The sequence below is a fragment of the Malus domestica genome, chromosome 11 (assembly GCF_042453785.1).
Source record: "Malus domestica chromosome 11, GDT2T_hap1".
In the NCBI taxonomy this organism is placed as follows: Eukaryota; Viridiplantae; Streptophyta; class Magnoliopsida; order Rosales; family Rosaceae; genus Malus; species Malus domestica.
This window is the reverse complement of record NC_091671.1, coordinates 12793151-12818571: the sequence shown is the minus strand read 5'-3', so window position 1 is coordinate 12818571 and position 25421 is coordinate 12793151. Positions and strand designations below refer to the sequence as shown.

Below are 25421 nucleotides of genomic sequence, written 5' to 3'. Positions count from 1 at the left end.
TATTTATCATTGCCATTAGTTGAATGTGTCATTTCCACTTCTATTATTTGGACTAGGTATTGTAATTATTTCGTTTCATGACTGTCTCAACGTTACTAACATACACCAAATAAAAGAGTGTGGGTTTATGTTATAATATGTTATAATATGTTATAAAGTCCCTGGTTAACTGTCTCAACGCTTGATGCGAAATACCCATTTATTTGGCAAAACATTCATGGAAGCATTGCGGTGCGGGGAACACGTAAGAGTCGAAGTGTCGGCACGCTGGAGAGCATTAAATTCTTTAGACATGGCCTGACGCCATTTCGGATATTTGTTGGCCTGGCTAAAGCATGTGGGCTCAATGGAAGGGAAGCGTTAGTTGAATCAAGTGTAGCAGAATGGGCAGACTTGGAATTAGGCTTAAGAGAAACTGTCTTTGACCTTGTTACCATGGAGAGGGATGAAGGAACTGATGAGAAGATGAGGCCGCAACAGTGGGAGGAGGCGGCAAAGTGGCTGGTGGTGCAATATTGAGTGGTGGTACAGGTAGTGCACCAAGCCCAAATATGCCAACTAATTAATGAAGCGTATAATATATGTAAGTAGTTATAAGTTATAACTAAGAATACGATGTATGATCCGCAGTAGTGGTGAAGATACAGGGGCAAGAAATAAGTGGCATTTCTGTTAGCAGTCCCACATCTGTGGGGTAAAGAAAATCAATGACTTTAAATAGGATTACCCCTCTAACTAATACTGAGGCTTTTTGTGGTAAAATCCCACACTTGACAGATTGGGCATATGATAAAGTTAGGGACAATATCAGTGTCATTAGAGTGGCCCCTTAGGTCCGTCGATCTTAAAGAATTCTAACATGGTATCAGAGCCCACGGTTACGGGCGGGTTACGAGCCCGTGCAAGCCAACAAGCTTGTCACTAGGAAGTATGGGCTTGGAAATAAGCTTGGACTCTTAACATAGAGTCTGCCTCTGAGTTCATAAGAGTCACTTTCTGAAAAAAAAAATTGAAAACAAGTTTGGACTCCATTGGAGGCGACATCTAAGTTTCAATTGCCGATGTGTGGATCTCCATGTATGAACTACTAAATGAAAGTCACTTCCTGAAAAAAGATTGAAAACAAGTTTGGACTCCATTGGAGCCAACCTTTGAGTTTCAATTGCCGATGTGTGGATCTCCACGTATGGACTACTAAATGAGAGTCACTTCCTAAAAAAGATTGAAAACAAGTTTGGACTCCATTGGAGTCGACCTCTGAGTTTCAATTGTCAATGTGTGGATCTTCACGTCTGAACTACTGAATGAGGTTACACGTGAGGGGGCGTGTTAGCAGTCCCACATCGGTGGGGGTAAAGAAAAGCAATGACTTTAAATATGATTACCCCACTCTAACTAATACGAGGTTTTTTATGGTAAAACTCCACACTTAGTATCGGTATAGTTAGAGTGGGCCTCTGAGTCCGTTGATCTAACAAAATTCCAACAATTTCTTGGTAACATGTCATATAGCAAAGCACTTTGAATGAATTTGGGTAATTATCTTATACTCATGTTGCCAAAACAATTTCAAAACTTGAAAAAGGTAAGGTCATTTGATAATCGTTTAGAGATGACTAGGAGAGAATTAGATATGAAGGAAATTCGTCTCTTCTAATCTTACAGTTTTTAAGAGGATTAAAACGGAGTTCATGAAATATATAGCCACGCAATCCATCACATTTTATAGAGGTGTTTTTTTTTTTAACAAACATTTTATAGAGGTTAACAACAATATAATTAGGTAAGGAGTTATTTTCAGACTTGAAATAGAGACTCAATTATGTAATATCAAACAAAAAAAAATTAACAGAAACAAGGATGGAAACTGTAGTGGCATAAATTACAAATTGATTATCCATATTGGTGTCTTACAGAGTTCTAGGCCTTGATTTATTCATTATTTATTTTAGGGATTTTTCTAACTTTAATCTTTGAAGAAAATTGAAATTTAAAATAAACTTGGTGTTAGATTACATATTGATTATAGTTCCTTGGTGTGTTCTTAATTCAAAATAATTCATGTGTATTTTATTCAATATCTCCCATTAAATATTTAAATTTATTAATATATTTTTTGACCAAACCATAGTATTTTTTTTAACATTCTTTAAACTTGAAAAACTCAATTAATGTACATAAATGTTAGTATCGAAATGTATGTACTCAAATGTTAGCACCGAATTGTATTAAATTGAATTAATGTATTTAAATGTTAGTACCGAAATTTATGTATCCAAATGTATGCACTGAAATTGTATTATATTGAATTAATGTATTTAAATGTTAGTACCGAAATGTATGTACCCAAATGTATGCATATAAATGTATTATATTAAACTAATGTACCTAAATGTGTGTATCGAAATGTATGTACCCAAATGTATGTACCGAAATGTATTATATTAAACTAATGTACCGAAATGTATTATATATAATTAATGTACCTAAATGTTTGTATCGAAATTTATGTACTGAAATGTGTATACCTAAATGTATGCACCGAAATGTATTATAATTAATTTAATGTACCATAAATGAAGAAGACAAAATATATCGAAATATATTGTAAAATAAAAATTAGTTTATCTAAATGTTTATAACAAAATATAATATGATGAAATAAATGAAAATTATATAATTATAGTGAAATAAAATTAATACATTAAAATTAGGAAGAAAAAGATAAATAATTAAAACATAAAAAATATAATTAATAAATGAGGTGATTAATGTAGCAAGGGACTAAAATTAGATTTTGATCTTACTTATGCTTTTAGTCTAAAAGTCATCTTTGCCAAGAATTAAAATGAAGTTTCCTATTTATTGTACTGAAAATATGACTTTAGCCCATGAAACTCAATTTTCGTTACATAAAACCCGACATAATTTTTTTACTTGATTAAAACCTATTGACTAGGCTCCACACAAACAAATTCATTAACTATGCTTGACTTCACCATTGTACATTTTTTGAATGCCTAATATAACCTTAATTACATTTTTTATCTATACAATTAATTGTATACAGATTAAAAGGTGGATTAGTGATTCTTAAAAAGAGAAATAAGCATTAATATTCATATTGTGATTCGATCACAATATATATGATGTAATTTGACAAATATGTGGGGAATCAATAAATGTGCCTAATAGTTGTGCTAATATATGGAGAATAATTTACCTACAACATAAAGAAATGTTATTTGCCTCAAAGTTATTTTACATATAAATATAGGTAAATTATTTTACGCACACATATATAATAATTGACACACCCCAACCAAAATCGAGGCATGCTGGCCGTCACGTGAGAGTGACGTAACCATGATCACAGTGCAGAAGCAATAATGATATGGAGAAATACGAGTGAATAAAAACCAAACTACCAAAAGTACAAGCTAAGATAAGGTGCTAGTGCGAGATTAAGTGTGAAATACACAATCAGAGCATAAATAGCCTAAGTGCAGTCCGACTGGACAAGTACTAATTATACAACACCCAAGGGTGATCCTACATTTGTGATGTTCTGTCAGAACCACCGTCGAAATCCCCGTGAGCCACCAAAACACTTCTACCTAAAACCTGGAGGGGTGCAAAATAGAAAGTATGAGATGCGCAAAAACAAAACTTTTCAAAATCATTTCATTTGTCAAAAGCGCTAACCCCTCGCCGTAAAACTTGTATAATTTCCCAGAAAATAATATATGCTATAACAGAAATCATGCTCAGGATGAAAATCCATAGAAATATACCATGCCAAAGTATCTCAATGAAATGCTATAGGTAATCCAGTTAAAATGTGTCAATGCTAGATATCATATCAGTCGAATTCACCTACGTGACCTGCACAGCTGAGTCTATGGCTCATAACCAATCTCAATCATAACAAATCCTGCACACAAGTTGGAACCACTTAAAGTGGTCTATACGACAAGATTAGGTGTAAAATAAATATGCTCTAGTGCTACGATCACGTGAAAGCTGTGCGAATGATCGCGGGTCACCTACGAGTCAAAACCACCTAAAGTGGTCTGTATGACAAGCTTGTGCACCTAACTTGGATCCAAGGTGAGCATATGGTGCAGGAGGTGAATATCACGTGAAGGAGCCTAACTTTGGGCGGGAGCACTAACACTGAGGTGCTGGTTTATGAGCTCTCAGTACATCATATCATATCTCGCATAACTGAAGCAATCTCATATCTTTAATTTATGAACTGACTTGACATTTACCTGTGCGTCTGCAACACTAATCATAAATATATGCAACTACTAATGCATAAATAAAAATAGGCATATACTTTGCATGGCATTCCAAAACGTACAATCATTCAATTTCAATTTTTGGAAAAAATCTCAAGTATATATGTATATATAGAAAACCAAAAGCCCACTCACTGTTATGTCGAAGGGTCGTAGCCCCCGAGCCTCGATTGATGGCGCTCATCCTCCGGATAGGTCTCACCTATATGCAAAATAACTAAATAAACGTTATTTAAAGCACATACACAAAACTAGGAAATAACTTCTCATACATTACTCAAATTGGGTATTTGAATATACCACGATGACCTACTCAACCTTAGGAACATCTCCATATTTTTAGAAAAATTTTCCGAGCATCCACGCGCCCTCACGTGCTGGCCAAGGCACTGCCAGACGCGCGCAGGCACATGCCCCGCACAGGGGATGGAATAGTTAATGCCGTTATGGAATATTTCGTTAAACACACGCATATTCCGTTAAAGGTACCTCCGCTCGTCGAAGACCGTCGCCGTCGCCGAAAATTGGGAAAAAGTTTAAACCTTCATATCTTCTTCATTTCTTAACCAAAATTCATGAATTTTATACCACAATGAAACTTACAACGAGAAGAACAAGACCTTACCAATTTTAAGCCCTAAACTCCACGGGATCTCGCAGGAAAAACCTCGAACACTCCGACAACCTTTGCAACTCGATGATCTCGAGCTTCCAGATGTCCAAAACACTTCAAAATTACTCCCCGAGCTTCGTGAAGACATCCAAAAGCTTCTTAGAACTTTAAAATTCACTGAAAAGTCCAAAATTACGACTGCATGAACAATGCTCAAATTTGAGATTTTTGGGTTCTCGGGTTTTCGAAGGATTCACGTTCTAAAAATGGTATGGATGTGTTCCTGAGCTCACAAGGAACGCAAAGATGGCTTCCAAAACCTCAATCCGTGCCTGAATTGATTGGTTCACAAGTTGACCGTACAATTGTATGGATAATGGAGGAAAACCGAGAGAGGGAGGAGAGAGAAAGGTCAACGGGTAAGTGTGTGGGTGTGTGTGGGTGTGTGTGGTCCAACTTTGGGTTACTAACAACAACCAAAACCATTAACTTTAAGTTCCAAAAACTTAGGAACTAACTAGATTAGTCTAAAACCCAAACTCAAACCATAATACTACACAATGTGCTCAACGTCCAAGGGTATAAAAGGAATTTCCACGCTATCGAGGATAAAATAATATATACGTTTGAGACAGGCTGTCACAATAATAATATTTTACATATAAATATAGGCAAATTATTTTACATGCACATATAATAATAATAATAATAATAATAATAATAATAATAATAATAAAATGTGCCTTATATATATTAATACATGTAAAATAATTTATCTATAACCTATAGAAATGTTATTTTATTCAAAGTTAATTACCTATATTTTACATATAGATATAGGTAAATTATTTTACACAGACATACATATGGTAACAATAAAATGTGCCTAACATATGTAATTTTTTTATCCAAGCCTAACATATGTTAGGCACATTTTATTGTTAGGTAAATTATGTTAGGCTTGGATAAAAAAATTATGTTAGGCACATTTGTCAGGCACATTTTATTGTTAGGCTTGGATAAAAAAATGTTAGGCAGATTTTAGGCACATTTTATGTTAGGCACATTTTATTGTTAGGCACATAAGTAATTTACTTAACATTAATTTACCTAATACATGCAAATTAATTGAACTACAACATTAATTTACCTATATATTACATATAAATATAGGTAAATTATGTTACAGACCATAATAATAATGTGACGAATATATATATGTAATGGTTCATCTACAAAATATAAAAATATCACTTTATTTCAAATACATATAATTATAAGTGGCTAAAAAACGTGAAGAGGAGTAATTAGAATTTAATGCCCATATTATGTGGGCATGATTGAAGCGAAAATTAAAGGGTTGTGTGTGAGAAAACGTTAGAAGGGTTGTGGCATATGTTGTAAATTATCTAAAGTAATAGGTCATTTAATTTCTAATGTGGCAAGATATTTAAATTTTGGGTTTATATTGGATGTTTAAAGATATGTGAGTTTTAATCTAAAAATTACGAGTTGTATAAGCCTATATCTAGAAAACCCTTTATTTTATTAAGTTCTATAATGGTAACAATAACTAGGCCATGGACCAAGTAACAGGCACAACGCCCAAATCTTTGTTCAGTCCCAAAGCGTTCCACACAGCCGAAGATCCATCAACAATGTTGTTCCGACACGGCGGTTGACCTCCATGCTCCTCATCGCATCCAGCACGCGAATCACATTCGTCAACCACTTTTGCCGTCACACTCTTCCCATTGCTTGCCGTAATTCTTATCAGATTAAAACACCTCGACTTATTATTAAACCACCCAGTGGAAAGTGCCACAACACGCTCGCTGTTGTTATGGTATTTTCCGTCACAATATGACGGGGCACCGCCATCCCCGCCTTGGCTGAAATCGTTGAGAGTAAGGCTGGCTTTTGTGGATGACGTCACAGCTGGAGAGCATGTGTATGTAGGGTATGATTTGCCGTTGCAAACTAGAGTTCCTGACGACTTACAGTTGTCCGTCGTAGGAGGTGGTGAAGAGCCGTGTCTGCATTCTGTCGACCCAATATCGGGGTCGTCGTTACACTTTCCGTTGATGCAGATGAGCTGGCCAGCGCAGTCGTCGAGGGTTTTGCATGCGTCATTGCAGGAGGAGATGGCGGTGGACGGGAAAGGGAGGGAGACGATACTAAGGACGATGAGGGTAAGGGGAACCAAAAACCCTAAATTACTTTCCATTTGGTAATTCTTTTGGAATACAAACGAGTTGGGATTGAGACAAAAGAAGGAGATTGTGTGCACTTCTATTTATAAGCGAAAAACTTGAAGGCTCATGGGAATGGTCTTATATATCCTACCTCTTGCAAATAAAAGTATTTTTACAATAATTGAATCCGTTCAATTTTCCAAGTTTCATTTGAAAATCTATGCTAGTGACAGAGCCAAGATTTCATGTGAGGAGAAGCTTTTCATAAATTAAAAAGAATGACAGATAACAATTACAAAACTATTAACCAAAACATCATAATAACATATTCATCGATAATGGTGTATTTAAAAGTGCTTTAAAAATAACTAAAGAAGCCTTTGATGAAGGTGATTTTAGAACTAATTCTTGAATAAAATGCAAGTGAATCCTGAAAACGAACATGAAATGCTTCTTACAAGAAGTACATAATTGGCGATTCTCCCAAAATTCACATTCACTTATAGTGCTTTTGGAACCCATCAACACTTTCACAAAAACACTTTTAGTCATTTAAAAAATACTTCCAAACATGCACAATATTAGTCATTGCATGATAACCTTGTCATCTATGATATTAAATTTAAGAGGGAGAATCGCTAAAAAAATGCTAGACATTAACACTTAATAAGAGGTAAGATAGAGGAAAAACAATAAAAAAATGTTATAGAGAATAAGTTAGATTTTACAAATCTTATTGTTGTTATTAATTTGAATTAGTTGTAGTAGACTTGGAGTCCTACTTATGGGTTGCACCGTGAAAGAGAAAAATCAAAGTAGATTTTTTTTTCTTTAAAATTTAAAAGTGAAGGTTTATGTTAAGGGTATTTTATCAAATATTATAAAGATTATTAAGTTTATTCATATAACTATAATAAAATATTAGAATGAGTGATGTAACCAGACCAGGAAGTTGGAATTTGGAATAGGAAAGAATAAGTTTGAATTTGTTGCATTGTTGACCAGTAAGTGGAGGATTGTACATATTTTAAGTATGATAATAATGGGTATTGGTAAGTAGACTGAATTTGTAGGTTAAAATTGTAAATTTAAATTATATGTTATCAATAAAAATAGAGGAGTGTTAAACCCACCCCCTTTTCTTATTTCCCCACCCCACTTAAATGTGAAAATTCCATTAACAACTATGTCCTTTTAGAGAATGACCGTAAGGACCTAAACAATAACCAATTGTATTTTGTCACGTAAGCGTTAGATTTTTTTCATTAAAAACTAAAATAATAGAAAAAAGAAAAAACGAAAAAAATCAGAAAACTCCCACCCCATTCTCACTATTATAACCACGACAAGTGCACAACCACACGCCTCCCTCACAACGGCGTCGATGATGGCTACCTTCTTTTCAACTCCTTTCTTTTCCCTTTCTCTCATGACAGTGAACAATCTCGATCCAATTCTGATAGTGAAAGAGATTATGTACAGCGAAGGAAGATGGGTAAACCCATGAAGGTGGGTAGTTTTGAGGCTATGTTGGTGCTGCGAAGGTTGGATGGGGTGGAGCTTGGGTGTTGGTTCGGCTGCCGTATTAGGGATCATGGTGCATATAGGGTTTGGAGGTCTGTTGCTTCGATGGTTTTGGAATTGGGATGGTTAACCGATTTTTATCAATTTTTTTTTGTTAAAGAGATATTTATATCCTATATATTCTAATAAATAAAATTTAAAATTTTTTAGAGATATATAAAAGGTTATATTAGGAATAAGGGTGGGTGGGAAAAGAGAGTTTTTCATTTTTAACTTTTTATGGTAGGTGAAATTATAAGGTGGGTGGGAAAATAGGACAATGGGGTGGGACTAGTAACCTTCTAAAAATAAGTACGTTAATTAATATTTAAATAATAATTCAATCATCAATTTTTATATCATTTAGTTTATAAAATTTTAATCTGCAAATTTTGTTTCCTTGGTATTACCCGATACTAATAGGAGGGTTGAAAAAAAATGGTAATACTAGTGAGACTAAATGTGTAAACTAAATTTTGTAAACTAAATGACATGGTAGTTGATGATTGGATTAACTTCCATAATATATTCTCAAAATCTATGACATGAAAGTTGATGATTGGATTACATTTCACAAAGATAAAACTTACAATCAGAATCTCCCTATATCGAAGAACCAACAAAACCCATCAATCGCAGGAAACCAGAATCTCCCTATATCGAAGAAATCACAGGCAAGAGACTTAAGACGCATGAAGACTCGACGCGCTTTTCTGATTCAACACTCTTGAAGGATGGATGAAAGCGAGAGTAGATAACAAAACCCAGAAAGTCGTGGTTGCTTCCGTAGCCACTGCGCCAACCAGCAAGACTAACACCACAAGTCCTCGGGAAGGTAAGCATTGTGGATGCGTTTTTCTCTCTTGCCCCGTCTCCTACTTACACCATCAAGACCGCTACAGAAAATGACAGCCACAAATGACCAAATTTGTCATATGATGTTTTACTAAATTAAATTCCAACGTTAGAACTAGGATATGCTTTTCAGCTATGGATCCATTCAGCGTTCACACGAGTAAGTAGACCCGAAAGCGCGACGGGCCGGACACGAAAGACCAATCATGTTTCACGATGCTACGAGTGAACACTGAACAGTCGATCCTTATGTAATATGTGTGGTTAAGAGGAGTTTCTAGAATTTTTGAATGGGTAATGCTAAGGAGACTAAATTTACAAACTAAATGATGTGTCATTAATAAGAATGAGCACGTTTATCAATATTTAAGTAATAAACCAATCATCAACTTTCATGTTCTTTAATTTCCAATATTTAGTTTATAAATTTAGTCTCTTTAATATTACCCTTTTTGAGAGGTTGCACTTGGTGCGATGGCAAGTGCCTTCGCCTATGAGCGGTAGGTCTCGGGTTCGAGACTTGGGAGCAGCCTCTTCATAAATGGGGGTAAGGTTAGCTGACATTCACCTCTCCCAAACCCTGCGTAAAGCGGGAGCCTTGTGCACTGAGTACGACCTTTTTTTAATATTACCCTTTTTGAATGGCATCATCGTAACGAGAATGGTTGAATAGTCAAGCGGTCAAAATCTTTATGGTGCTGGTAATTGGGGAAGTTGGGAAGGAAACTCTCCTAATAGGAAAGGGAACATCTCCGGATCCTTTCCACCTAATCCTCCTTATCAAATAATTCGGGTCCTTGAAATTTGATCAAATGGCTAAAAACACTGGCCCACTCTAAAAGTTATAATAACTTTAACCGTTTGATCAAATTTCAAGGTTCTAGATTGTTTGATAAGGATGATTAGGTGAAAGGGATCTGGAGATGATCCCTTTCCCCCCTAATAGGCCATGGATGTCTTTAAGCCAACCAATCAAACAATGTCTATCAAGCAACCTTTTACATGGTTACTTAGTTCCCCTAAGTCTTCCAAGCTCCCAAATTCCAAGTCAACTGGCATGTTAAACAACCAACGTCCTTAATATGTTCTCAACGTTTAAGTAATCAACCAATCATGAACTTCCATGTTTTTTAGTTTTCAAAACTTTGTCTCTAAATTTAGTCTCCCTAGCATTACCCTTACTTAGAGTAATACTAGGGAGACTAAATTTGGAGACTAAATTTGTAAACTAAATGATGTGTCACCAATAGGAAGCATGTTTATCAACGTTTAAGTAATCAACCAATCATCAACTTCCAAGTCCTTTAGTTTTCAAAACTTTGTCTCCAAATTTAGTCTCCCTAGCATTACCCTATTACTTAAGTGTTGATTAATGTGTTTACTATTTTTTTTATGACATATTATTTAATTTGCAAATTTAGTCTACTTAGCATTACTAGAAAAAAAAAATAGTTAGAATGGGCCTAGGCCAATCCTCATCTCTTCGTCCCTTCACCATTGATCTACCCTACGACAAAATATTTGAATCGAAAATCGTTTAGTCATCCAAATGTATCAAATAAATAGATGGTTTACCATGAATATGTTATTTGGTATTTATGGTGTCGATTTATTTCATACATTTGGATGCATAAACGATTCCTAATTCGAATGTTTTTGTAGGGATGATCATCAAATGAAGATTTATAAATTGGACGATTCCGATTATAAAATTTATACAGTAAAGACACGTCATTTGCAATAAGTGAGATATGTGCATTCTCTTATAGGGGATATAAAAGTATTATTCTAATTATAATAAGTTGTAAGAATTGCAATTATCGTATTATTTGAAGATGTTACATTATTTTGTTCGAATGATAACCATGCAATTTGAAATGGGTCTATTGGTTTGCCCAATTTGATTACCCCTACACATTTAGGCTTCAAAATTTCTGAGTCTTTCCGTCCAGGGGTGGCGCCAGTCCTACAAATCCAAGCATATAATTATAAATCTATGTCTGTGATGCCACGCAATTAGTACATATTACTGAAAGGCATGCAACGCCCATGGGGTTAGGTTAACCAAATTTTCCGTAATTGGCTATGTTTGGGCGAAGATTTCTCCGGAGAGGGCTTCTCGGCTATCAGCACAGCTCCTCAAGGGATTGACACTTTGGTGTAGTCGGGCTCTTACTTGCTGATGTGTTGCAAGAAGAGGATAGAGCAAGGTGCCTTGGTCGGGCCTTAGGTGTAGGTCTTGAGGCTCGCAATTAAAACTAAGTGCTAGTTGTGCCACTGCTATCTTAGTATGGTAGATGTAGAACAAGATTGTATTTAGTCGATTACTTGCGCCCCAAGTTACTCGGACTTCTTGTTATCAAAGGATTGTCGTGGATGGGTTAAGTCCACATTAAGTTCTTTTTCTTGCCTTGTGACCAAGGACTTTCAGTTCATAGTCTTGTATATTTGAATGAAGGGAGTCCAAATCCCTTAAGTCATTTGTTTGGTTCTTGATTGGTTTTAAATGAAAGCATATCCATTAAGCTGACCATATCCAGATGCAAACGAGACTCTTAAAGTAGGAAAACAGATGTATATGACTTGAATACATGTTGGAGAATACATTAAGCAGTAGATCTATTATCTTAGAAAACACACAAAGAACTTTAAGCAAGATTTCACCTTGACGGGCAAGGTTGAACTTCCCTGCAATCACTTATCTTTGAGTTTACAGAGGTTTCTATGTCAAAAAGGGATGGATGTTAAACCGGTTTACACAAGGGAATCAGTACTACGTCATTAGGGGTGATAACAGAGCTTCTAAACAAGACAAAAGATAGCTTTTGTGAGGGAGATATCCTGAAAATGACTAAGATCTGGGCTGATTACAACTTTTAGATGCAAATCTGGCTTGAGATCGGAGTTTGTATGTTTGTTTGTTTGATTGGTTGAGTGTTTTTGTCTCTGGGGCATCTTCCTCCTTTTATAGGCAGATTAGCCTTACTGCAATGATTTTTCTCTTGCCCGAAAGCACTTGGAGGGTAGTGAGTTATCAGCTTTTTACTTGTATTGCCACTAAAAAGTGCTTTTTGGCTGATTGTGAGTTAGTCCCTATCACTTGACATTTAAATCATGGGCATATGGCCTATGCATTAATGGGAATGCGCCAATTTGTCTCTGGGTTTGATGCTTGGGCCTCGGGCAAGTCTCCCTTCTAATTGGCATTTCTGGGCTTTTATACAGTTCCAGCCCAATGTTCAAATATTAACCCAAACAGGCTACCTTCAAAATTATGGCAGGGATAAAGCGCAGGTTGTAGTATTGCTTGTTTATTGTATGGACAACTTTCTTCTCCCTTTCTACATGTTTTGTATTAAAGTTTTTTTAAGTCTAGTTGTCTTCTATGAGAAATCCCACGAACCTACATGTATATGGCCTTAAACTACCAACTTAAGATATACTTTGGGGAATTGTTATACAAAATAATCGTAATTAGTGCCAAATGTGATCAGGGCCGTCCCAAAGATTTTGGGGGCCCTGTGTAAAATTTATAAAATGACCCATCCTTAAGATAGTTTTTTAAAAAAGGTAGAACAATCTTTTGACACTAGAAAACAATCATTTAATTCAAAACAAAGTTTAGTGCTCATTGATTGTAAGTTTTAAAATGAATTATTAATAAGTAAAAAGAGCTACAAATATAACGTTCACTAAATAATCAAAAGCAGTTCAATCTTAAACAACTAAACATAAAAAAGAAACTTCAAAACTCTAACTTTAAAGTTTCACTTAAATATATAATATTATTATAAATAAAATTGAAAAAAAAAACCCATTTTTAAGGTGTTCACCTTATTATTGGCACTCAAAATATCTCATTGTACTCCAAATTTTTATATTTAGAAAGGAAAAAAAAAATTACTTTTATAAGGAGTGCACGATGATATTTTAAAATGCTAATAAAAGCAATTTTTTTTAAATATACAACATTATTAGATGACAAAAATTGTGGGGCCCCTTCAATATGTCAAATTATTGGAGAGAGAGATCCACACTGGCAACCACATGAAGCCAATGAGACTGACCCTACACGCGGAAGCAAGAAACCCACCCATCATGTGGTAGTACGGGCCTACTCCTTGACTTTGACATCATGTCAAATTATCAGAGAGATGGCCAAAGACCCACTTCCAACAACACCAATATTATCCCCAACTTGTTAATTATCACATGCAAAAGTGTGGAGTTTTATCATAAAAAGCTTAAGTATTAGTTGAAGTGTGGTTAAAAATATTTAAATTCTTATTTTCTAAACAATACGACCGATGTGATATTTTAACAAATTTCTGCATTTCCCATCACTCTAAAGACATTAGTCATGAGCACTTTGAACTGAGTCAATGATTCATTCCCCTTTTTTGGTCAATTCTTCATTTCCCATCACTCTAAAAACATTAGTCATGCACAGTTTGAATTGAGCCAATGGATTCATTCCCTTTTTTGGTCAATTCTTCATTTCCCATCACTCTAAAAACATTAGCAATGCGCACTTTGAATTGAATCAATGGGTTTGCCCAATTTTTTTATCTAATATTTTTTTTATTGAGAACTTTAACGAAAGGCTTCTAGTACTGTTCATTTTAACGAAAAACTACATTTTTACACTAAAAAGTTAATCATGGTATTATTTATTTTACCTTTTATTTTGTCCTTATTGTTAAAACTCAAAGTTTTCAAGTCATTTTCATTAGTTTTCCTTATTTTTTAATCCTTGACTAATTGTTAGTGCGGTACAAATAATTAAACTATTTGAATCCCAACATCTGTGTATATTAAGTCGAAGGACTTGTATATGTGCGTATTTTTACTTTCTAATTTTTACGAATTTCTTCTTCTAAGAGTATAAATATATAAAATTTGGTCAAATGATTACAAATTTTGACTAGAAGTTGTGGTTTTCATTGTTAAAATTTAACACGAGGTCCCCAATTCGAAATGCTATGTGTGTTTTTTTTTTCTTCCAATTTTTAAGAAGTTTTGTTTGGTTGTTAATTTGTACTAGCTAGTAGCTATGTGGGTTGCACAAATTTTTAGATAGTCATACCAATTCAAGTCTAACTTTCAACAAAGAGTAATGCTATGTAGACTAAATTTGCAAATCATATCATGTGTCACTAATAAGATATAAGCATATTAAATAACACTTAAGTAATTAATATGTAGACTAAATTTGCAAATCATATCATGTGTCACTAATAAGATATAAGCATATTAATTAACACTTAAGTAATAATCAAATTATTAACAACCAGATCATATGGTTTACAAAATTTGGTTTAAAAATTTTGGGGCTGGTTTGGGAGTGTGAAGCTTTAAAAAAAAAAAAACTTATTAAAAAAATATGAAGCATCAATGTGTTTGGTAAAACAAAAACAAATTAAAAAAAAAAACTGCTACCAATAACAATAGAAAAGCATAGGAAAGAAGAAGTAAGGTCTACCATCCTTCTAAAAAAAGTATTTTTTTTTCAAAGCATAATAATCAGTGCTCATTTAATGAAATTTTCAAATGGCAAGTACACCGCCACATATTTTACCAACCTACAATCATTGCCCTTACAATATTCTCTTTGACAATTATTATATCATATTAAATACCTATCATTTTTAGTCATTTATCATATTCACCAGCAATTTATAGAAAAGTTTACCAAACACTCAGATACAATTTTTTTTTTCCGTTAAAAGCACTTTTACAAATAAAAAAAACATTTACCAAACACTTAACTACTTTATTTTACAGTTGTTTATTTTCACAGAACAATAGAAACATTTAAAAAAAAAAACAAAAGCACATCAATACCAAACTAGCATGGTCATTCCAGCTGAATCGCTCGGACTTCGATTATTGCCCTGGAACAAAGTGATGGTGGCACTAATGCTCCGTTTGATCCAACTCCACTTGAAGTTGTTGAGTCCCTGATGTGACAACCCGTCCCTAATTTTACAATTTCATAAATTTTAAAATATGAATTTACGAAAATACCCTAGAGAGGATATTGACTTGTATTGACCAACGTATAGTGACATACGAAATATTCTTTTAGCGTATTCTTGAAGGACTTGACTGTACAAATACGGAGGTGCAATTGAAATCGAAATTAGAGCTACGTTTAAAATTTTACGAAACATCGAGTACCGTAGACCAATTGATAAATTTCATAATTGGTTAATATTTTTGTGGCTTGTTTTAGGGATCCACGTGTGTGTGGCTGGGAAGGAAAAACAAGAAGAGATGAAGAAGCGGGTTAGGAGGAGGAAAAGAGTTACATGAGAGGGTGGTGGCGAATCGGAAGAGGAGAGAGGAAGAGGCTGTCCAATGGAGAGAGAAGGAAAGGAGGGGAAAGGAGAGAGGTGAGTAGCACCCAACCCAAACCTCTATTCCCCTCACCCGTATACCCATTACCCGACGACGGTGCCACTGGGTTCGAAGCAATTTTCGATGATTCTCACCCATTTTGTAGACGATTTTCATCCGTTCACCACCACCAAACTTCATCATCATGTCCCAACATCCAATTCTAGCCAAAATTGACACGAATTGGTGAAGATTTCACAAAGAACACCCCGCGGGTACTGCGAAAGACTTGTCCAAAATCCACCAATTTCAAAATGTTTTTCTTCAATTACCACCATCATTAGACCTCCATTGAGGCTTAGAACAGTGCCCAATAAGTGGTTGGAGAGTCGGAGTTGATTTGAGGACGAATCAAGAACACCCAAATTTTAAGGTTTCGGCGGGTTCGAGACAAATTAGAGCCTTTCTCGGCCAAATTGGACTTGGTCGTAAGTATAAAACTTGCTCTACTCTTGGAGATCTTCATTTCTGTACAAGTTGGGAATTTTTTGAAATAGTTGGATTTTTCCAACTAGTCGGGGCGACCGACCGCGCGCGTGGTCAGGGGATTGTCGATGTTATCCTTAGGCTAAATTAGGGGTCTTGAGTTCAGTTTTGGAAATTGTATATCGTAGGTTGATCGTTTGGACCTACTTATTAAGATACGTTACTTGGTAAAGATATAAATCGACGATCCGACCGTTGGATCGTCACCAAAGTTTAATATGTTATAGTATGTAATATTTGAGGATCATAGGAACTTATGGATTGGGAATTCAATATACGGATCTTCCTGAATTGGATTTATAAGTTCATAAAATAAAAGGTTAACCGCCACTTGGTTTTGGCAATTGGCGGAGATCTAATTGTTGAATCGTAATGGAACTTTAGGATATTGTTCTAGAAGTATAATGTGGATATTTGGAAGCAACGGATCGGAAATCCGTGATGTAGATATTCCGGATCGAACTACGTAGGGATGTGTTTTATATAAATTATGTATTTTATCGGTAAGAACTCTGAGACGTGATTTGATAATTGTTCTAGGCGACGATGGTTCGTGACGTCTCGATATTCGTGCTAGGGAGTCATAGCACAGACCTCAGGTAAGTGGGTCTTTTCCTTTCTATCGTGTGTGTATATATATATATATATATATATATTATTGATAATTACACAAATGGTTATAAATTGACGATTGCATATAATTACTGTGAATGCTTTGAAGTACTAATGCGAACTATGAATGACTTGATCCTTGTTTAGGGTACGTAGGCAGTCTAATGAGATGTTAGATGCAGCCATACCATAAATGAGACTAAATAATTGAGACAATAGCCTTGTTTGGGAAATTGTGCAATGTGAGGGACATTGGTGGAAAATGTGAGATTTAACCTTATGTTTTGGTGGTTAAATGTTGGTCATAAATCAATGTGTGAAGAATCAAGAAATTGAAGTAAGGAAATGTAAGTAGTGATAGTAAATTAAATTAGTGTCTAGTTGGGCTTATCACCTATAATTATTTCTGAAAATATATAGTTCGGGAGTAGGCGTTATAGCTTATGCATTTTATGCCATATTATATATATATATATATATATATATGTATATAATTGAAAATGCTACATCATGGTTGAATATTAGATTGCATCATGGTATATCCATATGTATATTACCTGCTCATAATTATTGTGAACGCTTTGAAGTGCAAAGGTGAACACAGGACACCTAGGTAAGTTCAGGTGAGTTTATGATATTAGTTGAAATGATGGAGTTATGGCATGACTACATATATGTTTTAGGCAATTCCGACAATGTCGTATAGGTTGCCCATGATTCGTACATGTTATAATAGATGCAATTAGAGCTCATAAACCTGCACCCCAGTGTTAATGCTCCCGCACGTGGCCAGGGCACAGTCTTTCACGTGATGTTCACCTCCGGCACCTTATGCTCACCTTGGATCCAAGGTAGGTGCACAGTCATGTCGTATCGACCACTATAAGTCGTTTCGACTAGTAGGTGACCCGCGATTATTCGCACAGTCTTCACGTGATCGTAGCACTTGAGCGTACTTATTTACACCCAGTCCTGTCATACAGACCACTAGAGGTGGTTCCGACTCGTGTGCAGGGATACGTGATGAGTTATGGACGAGTTGTACAGGTCACTATAGGTGACTCCAACTTATGTGCTAGCATTGATTGATGAGATATAGATGAGTCGTACAGGTCACTATAGGTGACTCCGACTTATGTGTTAGCATTGCTTGATGAGATATGGATGAGTCGTACAGGTCACTATAAGTGACTTCGACTTATGGGCTAGCATTGATTCATGCGATATGGATGAGTCGTACAAGTCACTATAGGTGACTCCGACTTATGTGCTAGCATTGATTGATGAGATATGGGTGAGTCGTACAGGTCACCATAAGTGACTCCGACTTACGTGTTAGGATGGGTTATTAAGCACATGATTATTGATATTGCTGATGAGATGTTGTGTTGTGGTATATTTATGGAATTACTGTTGATGTACTTTTGATTTCACATTGATACGTGGTATGATTTTTCTGGAAACTATACAGGTGTGGCGGCGAGGGGTTATAATATTTTAGATGGTTTATATTAAAATTTTATTTTCAAGGCCACTCACCCTTGTTTTGTTTTCACCGTCCAGGTTTTATTAGTTGAGATTTCTTATCGATGATGATTCGTGGCAAATCTTAGTATTGGGGATTCTTTCGATGGTATGATTCTCAATCCACTATACTGTACTTACTTATGCTCTAAAGTCACGTGTGAAGTGAGTTCATTCCCGCTCACCAGCGCACTCTGGTTTTTAGGCACTCTTAGGTTTAAATTTATTCACATTTTCCTCATCATCACAATTTATGGCTTTATCACCTTCCAGATGTCGGCTAGCACAACTCGATTCGGAGTCCCAATGGACATTTCGGGTCTGGGTGTGTTACCTGACCAGACTTTTGAGATAATTGTAATTCGATCAGCCTTACTCTGACCTTGAAAAATCATGGTCCTATAATTGCCCTTAACTATTTATCTAAAAAGTGACCTGTTCCCATTGAGGATGGATAGTTATCCAAAAACCATGTCTTTCGAGGTAAGTTGGAATACATACCATTTAGTCATATTCCTTTGTTTGGTGATCCAATTCTTTGTTGAGTAACGAATACACTTCAGATTCAAACGTGTGGTCTCAAATGTTACTATACAAAGATCGCAACGATTATGCATTTTACATGGGCATATTTTGCAATAGGCGGTGCTTCATTTCTCCGAGTAGCTTCAATCTCTGTATCCATCAATCTTAAGGCAAAGACTCTTTGTATTCAACGGTGAGATTGCCTAGCACTTTATCTTTAAATAGCTTATTCACGGTTAGGACTCTTCACACTTCCTTATTTCTTCCATTCAGTTTGCATCATAGAGCCTCATTGTATGCTTCGATCCTTTTTTCAAACCAGGTTATTCTTTGAACCTTCGATACTTGAATCTCCAAATCAGAAACTTACTTCCACCATATCAATCTTTGCAAGCAAGGCTAAGCAAGCCAGAATTAAACTAGAATCCCATAATAGTCTCCCTTGTTTCTTGCAGTTTGTTCCATAACATTCATCCCCATGCGATATCCTCCTCTCCGTTTTCACGCATGGGTTCAATCTCAACAAAGTATGGAGATTCTTTAGGGAGTTCTTTGTTGGAGCTTCCTTTGTCTTCATTTAGGAGTGGATGCTGGTGATGACTGAACTTCATCAAAGTTGATGATCCTGGCCAAGCTTGAGTCGTAGTCTTCATAGGAAAATTTTCATGTTAGGAGTGAAGGTATGTCCCCTCCCCCCCAATAAACAGTTGTACTTTTTTGTGCCCTTTTTTGGGGACTTTGATAATAAACATGTGTTTGTATGAATCCTTTCTCCTTCTCATCCTTTGCTTCCTTATTCATAGAATAAAATCTTAATCCTCTAAATCTTTCCAAAGTAAACGAACCTTTAGAGAAAATAAGTGATAGAGCGGAATATGAATAAGTTTGCGGGTTTGTGACAGCGACAAAAAACCCCTTGGTAATGTTGATTCGAAAAAACATTACCTTCCAAACATAGTTCTAAAGTCACAGACTTGTACAAGAAGCTTGGAATCTGTCATCTCACTTCCACTCCTAGGTATCCACAATGTAATTGGGAGGTGGAATCCTTGAACAAGATTATCTTGCAATGCTTGAAGAATAGGGTGGAAAAGAAAAGGAAGTGCCCAGAAAAGCTGCCCGGGATCTTGTGGGCACATCGAACAATAGTTCAGAAAGTTAAGGGATAAACACCATTCTTTTGGCTTACAATAGAAGCCGTCAACCTAGTCCAAGTTACCACTATGCCAAATCTGCATGCTGAAGAACGAACCACTTTGGAAAACATAGGAATCCTCAAATTTGATCTCAACTTTGTCGAGAAACATCGAGAATATACCCAAGTCCGATTGGCTATCTACCAGCAGCAGATCTAATCATACTACAACAAAGGTGTCAAATCTAGAAGTCTACAAGTAGGGGATTTGGTCTTAAGAGAAGTCTTCATAAACACCAAAATTGTAGGAAAATGCAAGCTATGGGTAAATTAGGAAGGACCGTATAAGATTGTTGGGACGTATAAATGAGACATCTGTCGATGCAAATTTCTGCCTTCCTTTGATTGACGAAACTTCACCTGCAAAACAATCAACACCTTTGGTTAAGGACCAAAATCGTCACGCGTCCACGAGGAGTGGGGGGGGGGGTTGGGTCAAAGGACCTCCGGTGCTTAAGTTGGAAACCTTGAGAGAAACTTTGAGAGAATGAGTGTTTGACTTTTTTGTATAGTGAAGGGCTTCTTGAATTTTGGAGATAAAGTGGGTATTTATAAAAGAGAAGAAAAGAGGGGGTTGGCCCTCTAGGGTTTATTGGTGACTAGTCCTTTAGGGTTGTGTTTAAATGGGAATATTCCAAGATATTTGTGTAAATAATATCTTGGAATAAGTAAATAAATATCCTAAATAAATAATTAGGATTACTTACTTGAAAGAGGTCTTCTCTAACTAGGAATGTATTTATGATAGGAATAAACAATTATTCTATCATAAATACCTTTGACTTTTCTACGGGCAGAGGTGCCTTGAGCAATCATTGTTCTCAGCCTGCTCTACCTTAGTTGCGCGTGGTGAATGAGAATGCTCCCTACTCATTTAATAAGGGCAGTCTTGTCTTTCTTGGGAAATAATCCATGTGTTAGCTCCATGATTTTTGGGATTATTTTTGGTTCCACAAATGCCCCTACATCTGCTGGGCTGCTCGTAGGAAAGGGCATGAGGTGTAGGAATCCAAAGCTACATAGGTAGATATGGCATGGTTGCTGGGCTCTTATGGTTTTAGGTCTGTGAGTTGGCAAGGTGCAGGGCCATGGGGCTTGGCGTGGAGTGCTAGGTTCCGCGACCTTCTTTTAATTTTGTTTTTGTTTTTTCTTCGTCTAACCGTAAGAATGATGAATTTATTCAACCGTTGTATTGCCATGGCAGATCTACAAGTAAGCTAAGCTACTTTAAGGTTGCTTATGTTAAGATAGTTTCAAATGAGCAGTTCAAAAACTTCCTCAAGATGTTTAAGCAAGTGATTTCATCTGGGATTTGCTTGAAACGGGCCAAGAAAGGTAGCAGCTATGGGCCGTGTGGGTCTATGAAAGCTATCAAGTTTCACCCCCACTACTTTGTGCTGGTTCACCTTTCCTATGCTCTATGAATTTTGCTCATGTTCAGTGCTCTTTGAATGAGGTCCGAGTGATGGTGGGGTTCCACAACTTGAGCTGGTTCTTTGACTTGAGCCTAACTGCCAACGAGTTTTGGTACTTCTTTGACATAGGTCACATCGATGATGTTGGGTAGCTGAGGACCCACAGTAAGCTCTTCGATCATTTGAGCAAAGGTGATCATGACTGGTCTAAAGAGACCTTAGAAATCAGCGGATAGTGGGAATCCGACTCTTGGCTTGGGCTGCTCGTTCCGACTACTTTCATTGATGGTAAGTGGGCTACTTAGTCTCTAAGTTGCTTTATTCTGTTGTTTAGCTGCTTTCTAATTCATCATCCTTAATTTATGTAGATTCAAAATTTAGCTCAACTCCCAAGACTTCTCTGGATATGAAGAAGGTGTATATCGCCTTAGGTATCCTTGTTGAATATCACGAGTGACACTGGTTGCTCAGTCATCTTTGACAGGAGAAAGGTGGACTACCGCCAAAGGAGAAGATCAGGACGATCAAGAATGAGGCTTTAGCTCGTCTGATCGTTACTGTGAAGCTTGCTACCAAAAAAGGTGGAAGGAAGAAGCCGAAGACTTTTGTGCCTGCTAGGGACATGCCTACTGAGAAAAAGCCGAAGACTTCTTCCACTACTCGTGAGGGTACGTCCACTACTTGAAATCTCATGATTGATTTGGCTTCTTCTAAGAAGAAGAAATAAGCTGTTGATCTGAGCATGTGAAGCCTGTTGCTTCAAAGATTGCTAGAATAATCGCCGACAAGATTACGCAGTGGAGGAGTTCAGCCGTGCCTCCTATGGTTGCGTTTTTTCTGAGATAGCCTTCAGTAAGTCTGATCCGATTATAGAGAAACGTGCAGTGGCAAAGAGCGAGGATGGTGATTCCATTGTCGAGGCCCACATTTCCTATTAAGAAGGAAGCGTCTACCCACATAAGCATCCGTGAAAAGCCTGCCAAGCCAGCCTTAAGGGAGTTTTTGGAGATCTAAGTGCTGTTAAAGCTTGATCTGCATGAAGGCACGGAAGCATGTGCCAAGTTTGTCAATTGAATTACAAAGGTTATCGACTCCAGTTTCTTTATGAGGCGCAAAGTTCATTCAATGAGGGGTTCCCTGCTCACTATGATGCAAAAAATTTATGATCCTGGTGGCTGAGTACATGCATATAGTGCAGGATGACGCCAAGCCTGCTAGTAGCAGAAGCTTGCTCGGCTACTAAGAAAGTTAAAGAGTTGGAGTTTGAACTTGCCTTTTTGAAGAGATTTGATGTCTTGGCCTTCATTGCTTTACAGCTTGAGACTGCTCACCAAGAGATTAGTGATTTAAAGGCTCAGCTTGACTTGATCCAGGGGAAGCATGTCGTTATAGAAAATCAGATCAATGTCCAAGTGATGCTAATGTATGACCTCGAATGTGCCTTTTCAGAATTTCGGTCTGCCTGTGATGCAAAGGAAGTAGAGCTGCTCACGATGCATAATGATGTGGTTCGGCTTAAGAAGGCTACCAGTAGACTTTAGTCCAAGGAAATAGAGTTGCAAGGAATGTTGTCTGTTAGCGAGAACCTGTAAAAAGAACGAGATGAATTGCAGAGTGCTCGTACTAACCTGATTAAGGAGAATAAGCAGCTGAAGAGTGAGAAATCCAGTCTTAAGCTCTTGCTTAAGGTCAAGATGACTTATACAAGCTTGACTATATAAATCGTTTTATTGGCATCGGCGTCTGACTACGCTTTTTCTGACAAAGACCTCAAGCTTTTTGCTATTTCTGCAGAGGATTTTCTTAAGTTTTTATTTGAGAACGTCATTGGTGGAGCAGCTGAAGATCAGGCTGCCCAGGTAGGAGCAGCAAAAAGTGGTGCTGCCCAGGCAAGGGCGGCTAGTGACAGTGCTGCACAGGATAAGACGACTGTAGATGAAGCGCGGGAGGTTGATGCTACTGGGAGCGATGTGGCTGTTGGAGATGTCCAAGCTGCTGAGGAGTAGCCTTTTTAGATATATTTTAGGATTTACTTTCTTTTCCTTTCCTACTTAGCCTTTTCTTTTGCTTAAATTATGTCGGCCTTTGTGCCAGTTTGGCAATTTGCTAAGAATTAATAAACCGTTTTTCTTCGCTTTATTTCATCTTTGTCTCTTTGCTTTGCTTCAAGCTTTAGCTGTAGAATGAACAATTGAGCAGGTTGCTTTGAACAAAGTAGTTAAGCCCATCCCCATTGCTTTAGGCTCCAAATTTGGGTTGTCTTGTGTGAACTTCGCTTACTTGAGGCATTTTTTGAAACTTCTAACTTGTAGGGTTGAATGACCTCTGTAGTTGCATGTATCATATCGATGGTTCACTAGATCTATGACCACAAGGTCATTAGCGAAGTGTGCTACTTTTTAAAATGTAGAAGGGTTTGCATGGTTTATGTGACTGCTAATCTAGGCTTACGACCTCTGCAAAGTTGTTAGCCAAAGAGTTAATAGCCAAGTTCCTTACTTACAGAAGTAGGTGAGTCCGCATGACCGCTCGGTTGTTAACTTTAATCTTCTACGGCGTTGAACTGCTGAGCTTTGTCTCACATTGTTGCCCCTGACCATATGTTGCATAGTTGGTCGTCATTTCTTTAATCCTTTGAGCTGCATGGCCTACATCACAACATACTAAAGGTTGATCGGACATGAAATTCTCTACCTTTTCGCATCAAAAGTGCATGGTTCTATGGAATTTCATGGGCAGTGGTTCAAAAAAACGCTTTGCACTTATGTAACCAATTTCGTAGGCTATGTAGCGAGTAGCCTAGTACTTTAGGAATCAGTGTGAACCTAAGGGTTATTTTGCGCTAGGCAGTGTATATGTGCGCTAACCTGTTAATCTTTCACAAGATTGTGCGGTTGTATAAGTTTAAGCGATTAACCGCTCAAAGGGTGTATCGTACGCAATCTTCCAAAAATCGTAGGCTACTTATTGAATTGGCAATGGTTTTAGGATTCTAGGCATATACAGAGATTGCAAGTTGGTCATATACAAGATGCTCAGTTGTGTACGCTAGTTGGTCACATCAAGGATGCTCAACTGCATAAACCCTGTGTGTGCAGCCGGAGCTAAAATTCCATATCCTCACAAAGATCACCTATATGTTGCACTAGGGATGCTCAGCTGTGAATGCTAGCTGGTCACATTGTGGATGCTCAAAAGGGATGTCCCTATTACGGGTAGAGGGAATACTATTCTATAACATAAAGATCGCTAGTTAATTACATACAAGATGCTTAGCCAAGGTTGCTAGCAGTTGCTCACATCAAGGATACTCTACTGCAATCTATTTTTGTGGGCAATCATCCATAGAATGAGTTATGCAGCGTGCCTTCTTCATCTCCGAGGCCAGGGTCCCCACGGATTAAGCTAAAGGCCTAAAATTATTCAGTTAGCTAAGCCTTGAAAAGGACCATTGTGGCTAGTTCTAGAGACACCAACATAGACCATCGTGCTCCTAGTTACACCAGGGCAGCCCAACCAATCCATGATTGGAAGTTTGGAGTGTATGGTAAGTCCTTAGGGGGCGCAATTCCTACAATAAGTCCCTGATGGGCGTGATTTTCAATAAGAGTATGAGTAGACGGTTGTTGCACATACACGATCGAGCTAAGTGATGAATAACTTCGGAAATCTTCATTGAAAAATGAGAGAAAACATATCGAACTTAGCTGAAAAGTAGAAATTGCATAACAACTG

The 25421-nt window shown here is 36.8% G+C and overlaps 1 protein-coding gene across 1 annotated transcript; it reads right to left on the bottom strand.

Moving 5' to 3' along the window:
• Positions 1–6442: 6442 nt before the first annotated feature.
• On the bottom strand, positions 6443–7207 carry LOC103447906 (kiwellin-like). Its single transcript, XM_008387123.4, has one exon. It carries the CDS (start codon positions 7142–7144, stop codon positions 6491–6493), a length of 654 nt encoding a protein of 217 aa, XP_008385345.1. The 5' UTR covers positions 7145–7207; the 3' UTR covers positions 6443–6490.
• Between the last annotated feature and the right edge of the window lie 18214 nt (positions 7208–25421).

Excerpts from the sequence above, each read along its gene's own strand:
- LOC103447906 (XM_008387123.4), bottom strand. The coding sequence starts at position 7,144 with ATGGAAAGTAATTTAGGGTTTTTGGTTCCCCTTACCCTCATCGTCCTT.